Here is a 17867-nt window from a genome sequence, read left to right on the forward strand (position 1 = left end):
TGGAACCGAGCCGCTACACAGATTGCAATTTCTGAAAACCCACTTTGCTACTATAAGGGCTAATATTCCAGTGTTTCTATTTTTCACTCATGGACTCTCCAGATCTGAAAGTGAGGCCATGCCAAAACCTGCATTCTTTCTTGTGATTTTCTTTCTCACATTTCTAAATTATAGTGAACATATTGATTGACAAGTTCCTGCCATAGGTGTAGAGTCCTTTGTTTTCTATATGAGAGCCACTCGTCCCATCGCAATACACCTTGATGACAAAAGTGCTCAGCTTGAGGCTTCTCGCCAACATTTCACCATAGACCACAGTATAAAAGATGGACAGTGACATCATCTGCTGTTTTCTGAAGTTCCGTTAGGAAGCTTCAAGATGAGCATTTCTGCCGTTGAAGATAGGCAGGTCTGACTGTGAATCGACTTGCTCATTAACTATGTGTGTGAATGTGTGTGTGAATGGGTGGATGACTGAATGTGTAAAGCGCTTTGGGGTCCTTAGGGACTAGTAAAGCGCTATACAAATACAGGCCATTTACCATTTACCATAAAGGCAGAGGGCTGTGATCCCATGGACCTCTATAGCAGTGTTTCTCAACCTTTTGGAGCCATGGCACATATTTCACATTAGAAAAATCACAAGGCACACCACCAAACAAAAATGTCACAAAGACCATATTGATCATTTCCCCCCGCGCACCAGGTGTAGTGGAATTGGCTCAGGTTGTCTCCATTATACTTTTTTTGCTTTCTTCTGACCATTCTCATGCTGGGGCCTTCATCTGGGTCAGAATTTTGTCCCCGACTCAGGTCAGATTGACTACTTTTTCTTTTAAAATATTTATCTATTGCTATTACACACTGCGTCATCTCACGGCATGACTATTATGCAATTTCTTCTTTTTCTTCTTCTGTTTTACTGGCAGTTGACAACCCATTTAATTAGAGCAGGTAGTTGTACTGCCCTCTAGTGGAGGAGAATGTAATTGTTCTGCCCGATCGCTTAGAGTACTAATCAGGTGGAACCGGATAATCTTCCACGGCACACCTGATCATTTCTCATGGCGCACCTATGTGCCACAGCACTGGTTCTATAGAACCAGAAGTCTTTTTGCAACTTCTTGGAACAGCTATCGCCATCTGGTGGTCAGCCAGAATGCAGGTTTAAGGCACTAGCACATTGGCTTCACTTTTCCAACGAGGAAGTTGCGTCTTTGTTTTTATACCATCTGTGGGCTCAATGGGTGACAATCAGTGGCATAATCCATCTTTTATATACAGTCTGTGGGTTTTATTTTATTTGTCTTCATTAAAAAACAGGCCTAGTCTGTTTGACCAACCAATCATCCGTATGCATATATTATCATATTAGGATACAATAGCTTCCAGGATCTAAATAGAATATGGAAAATTTTATATTTGTATAAAATTAAGAACTTAACTTTCCCCTGCCGACAGTCTCTCTGAAAGCAGCTGTCCTAATGTGATTTGTATGTGTACGTATGCTCATCGCAGTTAGAATTACTGTACATTGTTTTAGGATTACATCACAAGCAGAACATGTTTAAACTCCGTTTTCCATAATCCAAAATCCCAAAAGTGTGAGTACACCTTTAACTTTGGGTGTCAGGCAGGCACAGAGGTAAAAGGTGCTTACGTATTTTATTGTTATGTCTAGACTTCCTTCCGTAACCGTCTGTATTGCCCCCAGGGGTTGCCGCTGTAATCCAATGACTTGGGTAAACCAATGCTCCTAGCTTTATTGCACTGCGTGACTGCTCTCACCCTAAGCTTGACAGCCACGTGACACACCTACACACACACATCCAAGCATACACACACAGTCTTGCAGATTTGTGAATCTACAAACCTTAAATCTATCTTGGAAAAATTGGTGAAGACCCTTCCTGCGCAGTATGTACATGCATCTCCATCTGTCTAATCTCATTCTATCTCGCTCACACTCCCTCTTTTTTCCAACACGCACACACATGCACACACATCGCACTCACCATCCACCCTGGAGGCCGAGAATCTCATTTAGCACTTTACAGAGAGGCCCAGACACTTTATTATTGCATGTCGGAGGAGAGAAAGAATAGATGTTACAGTGGTACAAAAGGATGATGACGAAAGTAGGAGAGAGAGGGGGAGTGGTAGATGTGTGTGTGTGTGTGTGTGTGTGTGCAAGGATGACACACAAAACCAAAGAGAGAGGGAGAAATTAAAACAAGAGAGAGAGAGAGACCAATGATGTGAAACAGTCAAAAATAAGTGCGAGAGAGAGAATTAAAGCGACGAGGAAGATGGAGCGAGTGAGCGTCAGAAAGGTGTCTTCAGGGGGTTTCGCGTGTTGTTGATAAGTAGTGACAGGTGCCAGCCAGTGGAACAAGCAGGGTGCACCTCTGTACCCAACCCTGACACACACACACATACGCAATGCTGCTATGCCCTAATGCTTCATCCGTCCTTGTACTCCTCTCCATCTTTCCCCTCCCGCTCTTTTTGACAGAGGACTCCTTCTCATGCTCGGCTGGTTCAGGCTGGTCTGATTAGACTTTCGACATTCTAAGAAAGTTCCTTAAACTGATAAAAAGCCAGAGTTCCCCATGTGACAGCGGGTTATTAAAAGATTCAGTTAAGGGCGTTTAAGTAGTATAACACATTCAGCCCACTAGCAGGTGTGATTATACCAAACAAGTAGAGTTTAACCGCTAACATCGCAGACAGAGATAACGCGTGAGATGGCTAAAGCTCAGGACCGTAAATTCAAATTCTCGTCTTATCGATATTCAACTGGAGGATGCTTTGAGCCACACGCACACACCCCAGACCCCGATGTCAAGAAGACAATCGTGTCAAAATTGTCCACTGAAATCATCTGAAGTGGAACACGCCGCACGGCAGCACAGCAGGAGAGGAGAGTAGCCAATCAGCCTTACCTCACTGTTTAACAATCTAGTCTGAGCTCATCATATGTCTGCTTGCAGACGTGTTCGGAATCTCTCTTTGCCCAGAGTGAGTCATAGATTCATTAGTTGTACTGTGCGTATCGCAATCCTGTGATATTGTTTAAGGAATCCAAAGCTTAAGGAGTCCTATTATGCTTATTGGTGATTGTATGTTTTCCTTTTTGGACTACTAGAGCAGCTTTCAGTGTTTCACAATTCAAAAATAGCCCCTGAGTACATTCACTGTCTGAAACAAGCTGTTTCAGCACCCCTTCCCTTTTAAGCCAGCTGCTTTCTGATTGGCTGCCCCTCATCAACACAAGACTTAAATAGTAGGTTGTGAGCTTCTGTGCTCACAGCCAGCACTATGTTCCTGGGACCATATACGGAATATTCACTGATATCATACAGATCTACTCATTTTAAAAAGTCTTGGAATCAGAGCAGCCTGAAGCCTGAGCCTTTGCCTCACCGCTATTACTTTCACATACCTCTGACCTCATTATTTGAAGTGACCTCTCATGAAGCAGCCCTTTAACCCTGTCTACAACACCCAACGTCTCCAGGTCCCTGCCAATGTTGAGAAGGCGCTCACCCTGTTCGGCCAGCTGCTGACAAAGAAGCACTTCCTGCTGACGTTCATACGAACCCTGGAGGCCCAGAGGTTTGTCATTATTTACTCGTTTATTTCATAAGTGTTCTTCCGTCTTTGGTAATATGGTGGGAACGTGTGCTTTTACAAACATGAATGCATCAAGAAAAAAAGAAAAGAAAAGCAAAGGTATGTTTATGAAAGCAGTAACCCATTTTAGGAGCTCTACGGTTACTGTAAGGCACTTAGCCAAATGTTTTATGACTAAACAGAGTTTAATTAAGATAAAATGTGCATTAATATTTAAATGAATTGCTATGAGGTTAACGACGCGTACGTATTTCAAGGAACAATTCAGATGGGGCCAAACAAAAACAAGGTCTATCACTTGTAAAGGATCCTTTTTTAAAACATTGAATGTATTTGTAGGTCATTTTCAATGCGGGATCGAGGCAATGTGGCGTCTCTGATCATGACGGCTCTGCAGGGGGAGATGGAGTATGCCACCGGGGTCCTGAAACAGCTGTTATCCGACCTGATTGACAGAAACCTGGAGAGCAAAAACCATCCCAAACTGCTGCTAAGGAGGTGAGGAAGTAAAGCCAGCATAAACATATTATTTAAAAAGGGATATCTCTTTAATGTTTCTGTTTTCTTTTGTCTAATTTTACTTTTTCATTTAAGTATTTCTAAGTATTAGTTTATATCAAACTTTGACTGCAAATGGACCGAATCTATATTTCTGCTCACTTTGCTCATTAAAATCATCATCATCTTCCAGCAAACCAATATTAGCATAACGGACAGTAGGAAAATCTGTGGATGTCTGAACTAAGTGTTCAGTTTTGACAGTCCACCTTCTGAAAGCTGGAAATCAGCAGAATACCACAGGTTAACGTCTTAACCTGCAGGAAATCGTAGTTTTTAACCAGTCATGGTTAGCTAGCTTTATACACTCACGCACCACTTTATTAATGCTGACATGTAATATCTGATCACATGGATCAGCTCAGAGCGCTTAGGCATGTAGACATGGGCGAGACGACCTTCAGAAGTTTAAAGTGAGCATCAGAATGTGGAGGAAAGGTGATTGTGAGTTTGAGAAACTGCTGATTTGCTGGGACTTTCCCACACAAGCATCTCTCGGGTTTGCAGAGAACAGTCCAAAAGCAAGAAAATATTCAGTGAGCGGCAGTTCTCTGGGTGTACCAGATGTATGTGCAAGTTCTTTATCAAAATGGTGATTTTTCATTCTGAAATAGAACTACTGCGATCCACGAATGTTCATGGGCTGTTACAAAAACGCATGATTCATTTTTGATTAAGATGCTAAATGACAGATATTTACTTGCATTCTTAAACAGAAAATCAGTTTCAGCGGTTAAACTTTATGCTTGATTAATTTCTGACTTCTCGGAGAAGTTTCAGTGTGTCGGCTCAAATTTGGGCACAAAGATGTGAATTGAGTAGTTTTCAATTTCTAAAATATTTGTGTTTTCTTGTTTCCGTGACAGATGCTCAATTTGATAAGCACTCTATTGTCTACGGGGATATACTTTTATTTCGTTAAACCGTTTTTAGAAAAGACTTACCACAAAAATCCTCATGTCCATGTCAGTTTTTTCGGACAATTCTTTGGAAATCAAGAGCTGCTCCTTCACTCCAACCAGACTTAAATACTGCTTTTGTAATGAGTACCACATGATGTCATTCTTTCTGCAGAGAGTTCAAACGTACAGCAAATACAAAAATGCTGCCAAAGCACAAAAACACAAGGGAAACAGAAAAAAATGCCACAAAAGAAACAAATGGAAGTTTTTCGGAAGACAATAATGTGACGGACCAGCTGCGGAAGTGAAAAGCTAAGAGTAAGCAACTTAAAGGCTTATGGGATCTACGATACTGTATCAATATTATATAATGCGAACAACCTTTTTATCTCCGTCACGACGCGATGAATCCTCCTCTTCTTTGAAGCGTGTCTCGCTGTGATCCTTTTGCTTTCTGTCACTTCTGCAGCTGTTCCGTCACATTTTTGTGTCCCCAAAAACACTTCTGTCGTGTTTTATAAAATGTTTTTTTCATTGTGTTTTATTTAACTTCTGTTGTTTTTCACATGCTTTTGCAGCGTGTTTCTGTTTGCTGGTGTTTTCTTAAGTTGCAGTACAAAGTTTCCATGTGATTTTGTCACAATGTAATAATGTAACATGTTAACTTTAATGAACTCTGGTGAAATGAAATGACCTTGATTGACATTCATTTACACTGAGTATATTTTCTTTAATGATTACTTATTTGAATAAATAAACCTTTAATAAAAGAATTGCTTCATGTTTATGAGGGCTGAGAATCTTTTCTTTTATCAGAGATATCAGAGCTCTGTTGGTCTGTTGTTGTTTCCTTTAAACATCTCTTTTCAAGCATCGTGTTTCTGCCTTCTTTTCTCTGTTTGCATCAGAACCGAGTCTGTCGCTGAGAAGATGCTGACCAACTGGTTCACATTCCTCTTGTATAAGTTCCTAAAGGTAAGGAACGATCACTCGCAATAATAGCCTTAATTTAACGCTCCCGACTTATATTAATTCTTTATTCCGTTTACCTCAGTGTGTTTTTATTTAAAAGCTTTTCTTGTTTGGCCTTCATGTTTTCTTCCCTCAGCAGTGCAGAACACATAAGAGTAAATCATCAAAGCCTCTAAGCAGCACCCTTTTCTTCTCTGTTTTTAATGACTTTTTTTTCTTTTGGTAAGCCCACAGATCTTCTCCCCTCACGTAATTTTACTCGTGTAGCTGACACATCCTCTCCACTGATCTTTTCTGTTGTTCTTTTAGCTCACATCTTCTCTTCCTCTGATCTCCCTTTCATCTGACTCGTTTCTTGTTGTCATTGCTCTGCTGTCAGTCTCCTTTCTGCCTTGAGGTCGTTCGCCTCACCAGGGGGCGGGACTTCGGTCGCGTCGTCCTCGCGCGTCGCCCTTTTCCCTTTATCTTCTCCCGTCCGTCATCCTCTACTCTCGCTATTGCACAGCCGAGTGAGGCGATTTTCTTTTTTTCTTTAATGCTTCTCTCGTCCTTCTCATTGGGTTTCTCCTTCTCCTTTCCACACTTTAATTACATACGGGAAGACTTGGAGTTGTCCTCATATGCCATTATAATCCTAATCATATTAAGAGTGCAATGTGATAATTATTGGAGTCACAGCAGAAAAGAAAGTTGAGTAATTTTGGGAAAGAGAGGGTGGACTGTGTAGAAGATGGTGTTAAATTGCGCATTAATCTCTCATTGTGATTAATCAATAACAGGAATATTACAGGAATAAGTCCTTAAATTCTACCAAAACAAACACCCGTAATTACCTAAACTGCTTTCATTGTCATCATTATTAATATTATTTTTATTTCTATAAAATCTCTAAATCTGGAAACTAATAAATACACAGCATTCAATGCAATGTACGAATATGAGCCTCTTCCTCTCCCTGTACAGCCAGAGCCGTCATTATACCCCTAAAATGTAAATGTCAGGATACAATTAGGCAGCCCTAATGAAGGCAGCGTGTGGAGTAAAGGCAAATTTCATAGACAAGCATGCAGCGGCCGAGCAACGGAGGCAGAAAGCCGAAGCGTAACACTGTAATGTATGCTCGCTCTGTCTCGTTAGCAGCTGCCCACCTAATTGGCCCAGATGCTAACGAGCTTCTTAAAGCGTGCAGCAATGGAATGAGGGAGAGAAGAGGAGAGGGAGAGGTCAGAAATGGGCATCGGAGGTGGCGGAGAGAGGGGAGATGAATGGAGGTTGCGGGTGACAATTAGGAGTTAGGAAAATAGAGAGATGAAGAGAAAGGAGCAAGGAGTTAAAGAGAAAGGCAGGGCAAAGATGTGAAAAGAGGGCAGAGAAAGGGGAAAGCAATGAAAGATAAGGATGACAGGAAGCAGGAGCAAATTTTTGAAGTGCAAGTGAATAAAATGAGGATAAATTGCAAAAGAAAGTTTAAAAAAAAAAAAGCTGAGAAAATTGGGAGTAAAGAGTACAGATGTTGCTGACTGATAATTTAGTTTCCTAATTTGTCCAAGTTAGAAGCAAAAAACCTGACCCATCTTATCAGTCAGAAAACAGTTTAATTTTAGAACAAGCTAATGAACTAAGTTAAGCAATAACCATTATGTGTGTATTTAAGACCGGTTTGATGCCATGAATCACATCCTTCTATAAAAAGTCTTCCAAATATCGCCAAAACGTGGAACCACGCATAAAATCCCACACACTCCATGTCACATCAGTTTGCAAAGCATGGCTAACGTTAGCGACACTAGCACAAGCAGAACATGATGGCCCTTTGCTCACACAGAGTGGTTATATTCTAGCTTGCTTTGTCACAGCCTTCATGCTGAGGTGGATTTTTTTAGATTGAAGTACTGCAGAACCACGCTGGTTTGCACGACTGTCGTCTGTCCTACTTGTTGAAACCTTTTAGTAACACTGAGAGAATGATTCGGGCTTCTGACTTTAAAGGTACAGTGTGGTAAATATGACCACTAGATGTCAGTAGTTCACAGATTGCCGTCAACTGAATTTCAAGTACCTCCCAGTTCAACTACACAATCAGTTAGTCGACTGTTTATGTCAGATGTTATTATGAGTCATCGTTTCTGGAGGAGGCTGTAAAACTTTGTAATAGGACTCTGATACGAATTCTGTCTGATGACAGCGATGCTGATCCGAGTTGTTGAGGATATTCTGAACTTTTCTGTTGGTAAGCGCTGCTGTTTTTGCTGCTGTTAGTGGCTGTTAGTGGGCTAGATCTAGCATTGGTGGACTTTGACGCTCAATCAACATAAGCAGCTGTTGTTGTTTTAGCTGGCTAGTTGGCAACTGTTTGGAGAAGGGAGGGTCACATGTTTAATCTACTGACAGTAAATAATTGTGACAGTATTGGGAATAACTAAGGATGTTTATTCGTATTCCCATGTATTAATGCTCTGACTTCAGTTTAAGAAGCTTGATGTGTGGCATTTTATCCAGATGCAGGTCCCGTTGTCTCTTTCGCTTCTTTGGTGGACTCCTCTCAGATTATAAAACATAGGTACGATCCTTCATATCTTGAGTTTGAAGGTGCAGACGCTGATTAAAACACCTACCGATTCTCTTCGCCTCCACCTTTGGTGTACTACACATGTGGCCACATAAAAACACACAATTAGGTGGAACGGTGATGGCCATTTTAGCCACTGTATTGAAGACAAACCTCCTATTCCTTTTATTTTTTACATTGGACTTTGCAATGTAATGTGTGAATATATATGAGGGAAATAGATGACAAAGTAAAGAAGGAAGATGGCGTAACAATAAAGAACTGAGGATTTTTATTATGGTGGAAAAGAAGGAAAAAAGGACGCAAGGGAGTAATGCATGCGCTAGAAAGAAAAAGCGAGTTGTTAAGTGTGCTTGAAGGTGAGACGGATAAATTAGTACTTTCCCCTGCTCTCAGCTGGACCTCATGCATCTCTAGCAGACGCACACGCGCACACAGTCTGAAGTGTCTCCCTGAGCACTGCGCGGTCGATCATTAAACTCTCGTCAGGATGAGTATTGGCTGTGATGTGTCCTCTCTCTCTCCTCTAAACTGCCGCTACTTCATTCGCAAGTGTTTTTCCTTGGGCCCAAGTGATGACTAATGACACTATTGATTGGCAAGTGTCTTTGATGGAGCGGAGAGTGGGCAACATATTTATAACATCTATGTCTGGTCGCATAAGCTCGGCTCCGAGAGAAGGCTGAAAAGATTTACGTAACACTGCTTTCAGCCTCCCTCTGGAACAAAAAAAAGGAAAGATGTTTACATAACACCACTGTGTCCTTCACATCTTGAGACGTCATTCCGGGTAGGTCTGAAATTTCATCTCGTTCGTTTACAGATCATTGACAGTGTTAGAAATTGCCAGGATTTGTTAAAGAAAGCCAGAAATTCAATCACTAGTAACTAATTTAACTAAAGTTATTTTTTTTGATGATGACGATGTGTGTTTTGCATAATTGAGGAAACTCTAAAAGTTGCTTTTTTGATTTCACGCTGTAAACATTTTGAGGCATTCCTTATTCAGAGGTAGAAAATACGGGAAGAACCGTATGACAACAAAGGAGGGAGAAAAGCAGCTGCCGCACCTAATTTATCGCCTCTGACTGCTCACCACGGCACAGAAAATTGCATCTGAATTTGAACGTCTGGGGAAACCAAATGTAAAATCCGTGGTGCCGTTTTATCGGACGCACATGGACAGAGAGGCTATAAAGGGGGGGAGTGAGAGGGAAACGTGACTGTGAAGAATTCTTTTTCACGCAGTTTTCCAGCCATGTCAGTCGCCGGTCAGCGCGGTCCGTGATGCATTAACTTGGATGTTACTCTGCACACAGTTACAGAAATATTCCATCTCCAGTTTGAGCAAATGAATCATGTTTTTTTTTTTGGTAAGTTTTCACCGTCAAGCTCTTTAATTATTCATGCATTTTGTCACCCTCTTCTTGAAAGATGAACGGATAAGTCACGATTCCAAAAGTGTTCATTAGGTACACCTTTTCAGCTGCTCATTAACACAAATATTTAATCAGCTAGTCACACAGTAGACTAAACTGCTAAAGTTCAAAGAGAGCATCAGAAGGAGGAAGAAAAGTGACTTTGACGTGGTTGTTGGTGCCACACAACAATCTCAGGTCCAGAATGGTCCACCTGATCAGTCCACTCAACCCAAATGTTTGGGATTTGGTGGAATAGAAGATTTCCCACCATGGATGTATTCTGTGTGATGCTGTCATGTCAGCATGGGCCAAAATCTCTGAGGAATGTTGAATGTATGCCACAAAGGATTGAGGCAGTTCTGTAGGCCAAAAAACCCCAACAGCCCACTACTGGGAACGTGTATCTAATGAAGTGGCCACTGAGCGTAAATTCTAACCAGTTTTTGTTGTCTTTAATTGCTCTCCAGACACTTGCAAAAACACACACTTACCTCATTTACTCATTTATGTGAGCGCCTTACTACACACAGCATTTTGCATCGCTGTTATTAATTTACACATTTAAGTATTCCCAGTGGCTTCAGAGTAGCAAACGTTCTTAGGAACCAGATTTAAATTGAATCACTGTGTTTATTAAGTTCTGTTAGGGGTTTTGTTTATTTTCATTTTAGATTTTGGGGGGATTTTTGAATTATTGGGGGGTTTTCCCTCTTTAGGACTGTTTCTGACATAAAAGAGAAAAATCGCGCTGTTTGATCTCCAGATAACTCGTCTGTTTCTGCCTCGTCTCTCGCCAGGAGTGTGCCGGGGAGCCTCTTTTCATGCTTTACTGTGCCATCAAGCAGCAGATGGAGAAGGGACCCATCGACGCCATCACAGGAGAAGCCCGCTACTCCCTTAGTGAGGACAAGCTCATCAGACAACAGATTGACTACAAAACACTGGTCAGTAAACTCGATGTGTCTCAAGGCCCGTTTCATCTGCTCGGGACCGAATCATTCGATTTGTTAAGTTTTAGTCACATGAGAGTCTAAACAGTCAGCTGCTGAAATGCGGGTTGTTAAAGCGTGCGGTGCATTTGGAGGGAGTTGGCCGTGGACCATCCCATTCGCTGCCCAGTGTTAACAAAACAGAACTATTCAGGTCTAGCTTGGAAACATGCAGGCAAACCTACTCATCAGCGGGGTCTGCTACAGTTGTTTTGGTCCGCTCCCAAGTGCAAATGCCGAGTTATTATGTTCTCAAACTGCCTAAATAGACGAGGGATGTGTCCAGTGTGTCCATGTGTGAAAATGAGCTGCTGTAAACAAACTGGGTGTTCTTTTGTCTTTTCCATTTTTCTTCCATTTTTATGATTTTTTAAAAATGTTTCCAGACGCTGCACTGTGTAAATCCAGAGAATGAGAACGCCCCGGAGGTGACAGTCAAGTGTCTCAACTGCGACACTATCACTCAGGTCAAAGAGAAGCTGCTCGATGCCGTTTACAAAGGCAGCCCCTATTCGCAAAGGCCAAAGGCTTCTGATATGGACCTGGGTAAGACATGCAGGACTGTATGTGCAGGCTTAATGAGATAAAATCAAATAAAAGCAGATTCATTTGTTTTTTTCCAGTCATTTTGTTTAGACGTCTGCAATAAGAATTGCATAAATCCAGTAGTCGGGGGAGATCAGTGCACTGTAGCTCATTGTCCCATTTTAGCTTTAATGAACATACTACATTCAGCGATGCCTTTAAGTCCAGATTGCCATGACGTTAATCTGAAAAACTTTTTTGATGACTTAAAAGCATTAAAAAAGTCTATAAACCCATATATATGTATGTATAATTTAAATATACATTCAATTCAATTTTATTTATACAGCCCCAAATCACAACAACAGTCACCTCAAGGTGCTTTATATTGTAAGGTAGACCCTACAATACTACATACAGAGAAAAAACCCCTATGGGCAAGCACTTTGGCAACTGTGGGAAGGAAAAATTCCCTTTTAACAGGAAGAAACCTCCAGCAACACCAAGCTCAGGGCGGGGCAGGGCCATCTGCTGTGAACGGTTGGAGTAAGAGAAGAAAGACAGGATAAAAGACATGCATAGATCAGATCTTAATGGGAAAAAACTGATATCTGTATATGGACTTAGTGATGTGTTAGGAATGAAAGGATGCCACATTGGTTGATGGAAATAAAAGTGATCCAGCAGGCTAGTCCATTTTGCCGAAACTTAAAATGACTAACTCAGTAGTTAGTATTATTTTTGGTGTGACAGCAGTTTATCCATCCAACAGATTAAAATATCTCGAGCTTTTACCATAAAGAGCCCTGCTCTCATTTTAGCCCCTCCCTCAGTGACTCGGGTTGCTGCTAACGTTGCTTGCTTGCTGCACTATACTGCAGAGTAAGCATGTGGCATCATTATCTGGACTTTTAATGTTGCAAATAGCCACTCAGTAAGAAAAACCAATAAGCTTAAAGAGAATAAACTGCTCTGTGGAAATGAGGCAAACGACAGAGTATCAATTCTCTGTTGTTCTCGGGAATGTTAAGTCCAGGGACTTTTCTCACATTGGATACAGGCTTTTGATCAATTGTTAGTTGCTTTAATGTAATTTTGCAGTGTAAAATTTAATAAACCTACTAACTACCTCTTTTACATTGAAAATATAAAAAACACAAATGCAAAATGATGGCAAGTGCTACACAGTTTCATGACACGCACATACAATTTGTGTTTGTGCTTTTTGCCATCAACTCGGCTTTCCTCTTTTCAAAGAATGGCGTCAAGGTCGGATAGCCAGAATCATCCTGCAGGATGAAGATGTCACAACTAAGATTGACAACGACTGGAAAAGACTCAACACGCTGGCTCACTATCAGGTACACGAGCACAAAGCAGGACAGACATCAAGAGCCAGCTACTCAGCAAGAGTAATACACTGAATATTTTGGTGGTGTGTGTGTGTATTGTTTTTGTTGTGCAGGTAACAGATGGTTCAGTGATTGCCCTGGTGCCAAAGCAGAACTCTGCCTACAACATCTCCAACTCCTCCACCTTCACCAAGAGCCTCAGCAGATACGGTACGGCTCCCATTCCCATCGTGCCTCGATCCTGTTTAAATCAGTCTGTCAATGATCCCCATTTCTCTGACCGCTCGCCTCCCCTCAGAGCCTCTAACTCTCTCTCATTCAGTCTTTGTCTTTGTTTGTCATGGCCATGATTGGGGTCCTTTTTTTTTTCTTTTTTTTTTTACCTCCATCTGAGTGAATGGCAATCCTTTTTATCCACTGCCATCAGCGCAGGCCAAGGCTATTCCACGGCTATTTCCAAGCAGTCCATAAATGACAGGCATTAAAGTAGACACCTCGATCCCCAGCTGACAGAGTGAAAAAGAGATAGAGAGAGAGCGAGAGGACACGTAGCAGTCAGATAGACAGAGCCCCAGCAACAGTATGGTATTTTCCACTGGAAAATTAAACCATTTAGAGGATAAATTACTCTGAGGTGAGAAAAAAAAACTGAACCCTCATCTGATGCTGAGTGGGTATTAACCCTCACACATGCACAGCTGCTATCATTGCCACTGATCTGCTGTAGCCCCAAATCAGTGTGGCTGTTCTCCAAAAACACCTGTGCCAAAAAATGAAATGTTTAGGTTAGAATTTGAATTTTTTTATTATTTGTGTGTGTGTGTGTGTGTGTGTGTGTGTGTGTGTGTGTGTGTGTGTTTTATATGGAAATGGAAAATTGACATGCTAGTTTTTTGGCTGAATGCCGACTCTGATGTCAATTGCGCGACCTGAAAATAGTGGAAAAGTCAGATGTGTCCTTTTCCCCTCAAATCTAGCATTCAGAAAAAATAGTGCTGGTCAAAGTGTTTATTTTCAATGCTCTCCCATGACAGCTGTTCTCAAACTGTATTTCTAGCATACCTCATTCCAAAATGAAAAAGCTAAAAAAGATTCATGCCCAAGTCCCAACAATTATTTTATTGAGCATCAGCAAACTTCTTATTATTTAATATGAAGCATTCATTGTATTTATTCATACTTCGTATTTACTTCATATATTTCACCCGGCTGTCATAACAACTTATCCAAGATGTAACCCTTTTACGTCACATCAAAAAAAGTGGTCCCAGTTTGGAGCCTGGTGGGACGCCTATTTTGTATGTTTGAAAGGTTAATATATCATCAACTTAAACACACTGTTGTCAGGATTCCACACGTCGTTTAAACTGACTCCTTATCTGAAATTGTATTTTATGCTTTTAAGGCAAATAAATAGCAGTAGAAAACTGCTGCCTGTTTACACACCAGCATTCTGTCTCCTTGGAGTCATATTTCTTGCCACCTGATGAATGCATGTCCAATATTCACCCTCCTTGCAGCTCAGAGTCTTCACCTGCTGATAGAAATATTTGACCTTTAACTTCTAAATCCAGTACTATTCAAAGCTACATGTTGGCAGGTGTAGAAATGTGTTTTTTGCAGGGCATTTTTATAGCATCTGTTAGCTATGGAGAAAATCAACACAACCACAAAACTCGATAAGCTGATAGATATTACCGAGGGTTTAACAGCACAAGTGGCCTATATTATATGGAAGTAGAAGTATGATTAACTGAAATACGGGAGTACCGACTAAAAATTCTTTCTCACTCCAAATATGCCCGTTTCTATTGATTCTACGTGGAACAAAATAAATGGTTTAATCAGTGCATCACACAACACCTACACTGTTTGAGAATGGCATTATTGAGGACCTGTTTCATTTCTGAACCTCTCTTGTAGTGAACTATCTCACACTGCTGCAAGGCTCCAGCTATTTTGCTCCACTGTGAAAAAAAGTTTGGTTAAAAAGTCTCTTTGACTGTGTCCCTTTTGTTTGTTATTATGATCCTGTTGGTGTGCCTCGTGCATGAATGTGTGCATGTAGCGGGGTGTTATTAGAACAGGCAAAATTGTTGGCCACCAATGGTCATGATGAGCTTGGAATCAAAGCCACTCAGCACCCCACTGGCAAAAGCAACAGCAGCGCTCTACACCATCCCACTCAGCCTCATTCACTCTTCTATCCCATGCACTCCCATTACTCTCCATTTCACCCCTCTCTCCTGACCTTTTTGACTCTCCATCCATTTCGCTCGCCCACTCCCCCCCCTTTTTTTTCCCGTCACCCCCCTCCACCCTCCCCATATATTTACTTCTCCTCTATCATCCACACTCCTTACTGTCTTTTCACCAAGCATGTGGATGGTTACACACATCAGCATCTTTGGTCTCGCCACCTCTTCTCTCCAGTCCAGCTTTCTACCCCAGAGACAAGAGATATTCAGCAGATATTGTGCACCTTACCTCCCTGGCACATAGGGATGGGTATTGATAAGATTTTCACGATTCCGATTCCATTTTCGATTCTGTTTAACGATTCGATTCTTTATCGATTCTTTTTAAAAAAGGAGAACACTAAGGTCGATTATCTTAGAACGTTGTTTTATATCTTCTCTTTGAACAAGATAGAAATTTAGGAGTAACATGGCCTTACAAACCCAACAGTGAGATCTTAAGAGATCCAGCCTATGTCTCTTCAATGGGGTGTCACAGGGTCCCCGGGGAAAAAAATTGTTAATGTAAAATAATAAAATAAATATTCTTCTGTAGCAATAACAAAGTTTAACATAAATTATTCTGTAGCAATTACACAAGAATATCCAGTAATGTCCCTGTCTACAATTAAACACATTCACTTACCGAAAATCGGGGCATCTGGTGTGGCAAATGGGTGCAAGGCTTTGACCACAAACTTAGTCACTGCTCGGTGACATTCGTCTATCCTGGCCTGAAAGGAGACACTACCGGTAGACTGCAGCGAAAACTGCTAGCATCTGAGCCAGCCAGACTCTGTCTGTCTCTCTCATCATGGTCACCTAAATGCAGCACACAGTAATGGCAGGTTTTGTAATAAGGCAGATCGTGCTAACATAATATGCACTGTTAGTTGATTATTTACCTGCCGCATTAACGGGAGAGGACGTGCAAACGTTACCGCTGCTGCTGGGTTGAGATTCACGAGTCCGGAGCAGAATTCAATTCAATTCAATTCAATTCAATTTTATTTATATAGCGCCAAATCACAACAAATGTCGCCTCAAGGCGCTTCATAGATACAGAGAAAAGCCCAACAATCATATGACCCCCTATGAGCAAGCACTTTGGCGACAGTGGGAAGGAAAAACTCCCTTTTAACAGGAAGAAACCTCCGGCAGAACCAGGCTCAGGGAGGGGCGGCCATCTGCTGCGAGCGGTTGGGGTGAGAGAAGGAAGACAGGATAAAAGACATGCTGTGGAAGAGAGACAGAGATTAATAACAGATATGATTCAATACAGAGAGGTCTATTAACACATAGTGAGTGAGAAAGGTGACTGGAAAGGAAAAACTCAATGCATCATGGGAATCCCCCGGCAGCCTACATCTATTGCAGCATAACTAAGGGAGGATTCAGGGTCACCTGGTCCAGCCCTAACTATATGCTTTAGAAAAAAGGAAAGTTTTAAGCCTAATCTTAAAAGTAGAGATAGTGTCTGTCTCCCGAATCCAAACTGGAAGCTGGTTCCACAGAAGAGGGGCCTGAAAACTGAAGGCTCTCCCTCCCATTCTACTTTTAAATACTCTAGGAACAACAAGTAGGCCTGCAGAGCGAGAGCGAAGTGCTCTAATAGGGTAATATGGTACTACAAGGTCATTAAGATAAGATGGGGCCTGATTATTTAAGACCTTGTATGTGAGGAGCAGGATTTTGAATTCAAAACACGACATTCATTTAAGGTTATCACGTGTTTTGTGAGCAAATGCTTTTGCATATTTGTAGTGTTTCCTCCCTTAAATGAAATATCTGCTTTGCAAGTATTGCAAGTTGCCCTGTTGTCATCCGTTCTCGTAAAGTATAATCAAACTTTTGAGCGTTTGAGCCGCTTAGGCGCCGTGTTTCCTGCCAGGTAAATGACGCTCCGCAACGTGGTGACGTCATTCGGGGCGACTGGAATCGATAAGGGAATCATTTGCAAAAATGGCAAACAATTCCAAGGAATTGAAACAGTGGGAACCGGTTCTCAACAAGAACCGGTTTTCGATACCCATCCCTACTGGCACATTCCCTCCCCCCATCCTACATGAAACAGTCACAGATTTCTTCTTGCTTTATTCCAATCATGACACTCTCACAATGAATAATGAACCAGACACAGATGGTAGAGATTCTGGGTCAGTTGGACCATTTTTGAGTATTTTCAGTAATTCTACAGTAATTCTGTTTTTGTCTCATTTAGAGAGTATGCTGAGGACGGCCAGTAGTCCAGACAGCCTACGTTCTCGAACACCCATGATCACCCCCGATCTGGAGAGCGGAACCAAACTGTGGCACCTGGTGAAAAACCACGACCACTCAGACCAGAGGGAGGGCGACCGGGGAAGCAAGATGGTCTCTGAGATCTACCTGACCAGGCTGCTGGCTACAAAAGTAAGGGGCAGGGGTGTAAACAGCACTCTCTTCTTTTTTATATATATATTGATTCTAGTCAGAGTGGAAAAACCTCTTAAACAGCACTTGAAACCATCAGGGGGACACTAAAACCTAATAGTAAAACTCTTCTTCAGCATTTTCAGCTCTTTCTTGCAGACTGATTCACCTCACCTATTTAAAAGGAGAGGAAGCTTCTAATACAGCGTGTCCCCACATCTTTGAGGGGTCTTTATCTTTATCAAATTACATCATCACAGACATTGATGAGAATATTTATGCGACTAGCAATTG

General features: G+C 41.6%; 1 protein-coding gene across 2 annotated transcripts in view; it reads left to right on the forward strand.

Moving 5' to 3' along the window:
• LOC102778858 (plexin-A1-like) overlaps positions 1-17867 on the forward strand; it is a 304340-nt gene that overhangs the window by 270454 nt on the left and 16019 nt on the right. For both annotated transcript variants that reach the window (XM_006785272.3, XM_006785273.3), the window contains exons 22-29: positions 3521-3618; positions 3976-4134; positions 6005-6071; positions 10856-11002; positions 11434-11593; positions 12830-12933; positions 13038-13134; positions 17383-17573. In XM_006785272.3, coding sequence (XP_006785335.2) covers positions 3521-3618; positions 3976-4134; positions 6005-6071; positions 10856-11002; positions 11434-11593; positions 12830-12933; positions 13038-13134; positions 17383-17573 — 1023 coding nt within the window. The remainder of the gene's footprint in view (positions 1-3520; positions 3619-3975; positions 4135-6004; positions 6072-10855; positions 11003-11433; positions 11594-12829; positions 12934-13037; positions 13135-17382; positions 17574-17867) is intronic.

The sequence above is a fragment of the Neolamprologus brichardi genome, chromosome 20 (genome assembly GCF_056152115.1).
Source record: "Neolamprologus brichardi isolate AB-2024 chromosome 20, ASM5615211v1, whole genome shotgun sequence".
In the NCBI taxonomy this organism is placed as follows: Eukaryota; Metazoa; Chordata; class Actinopteri; order Cichliformes; family Cichlidae; genus Neolamprologus; species Neolamprologus brichardi.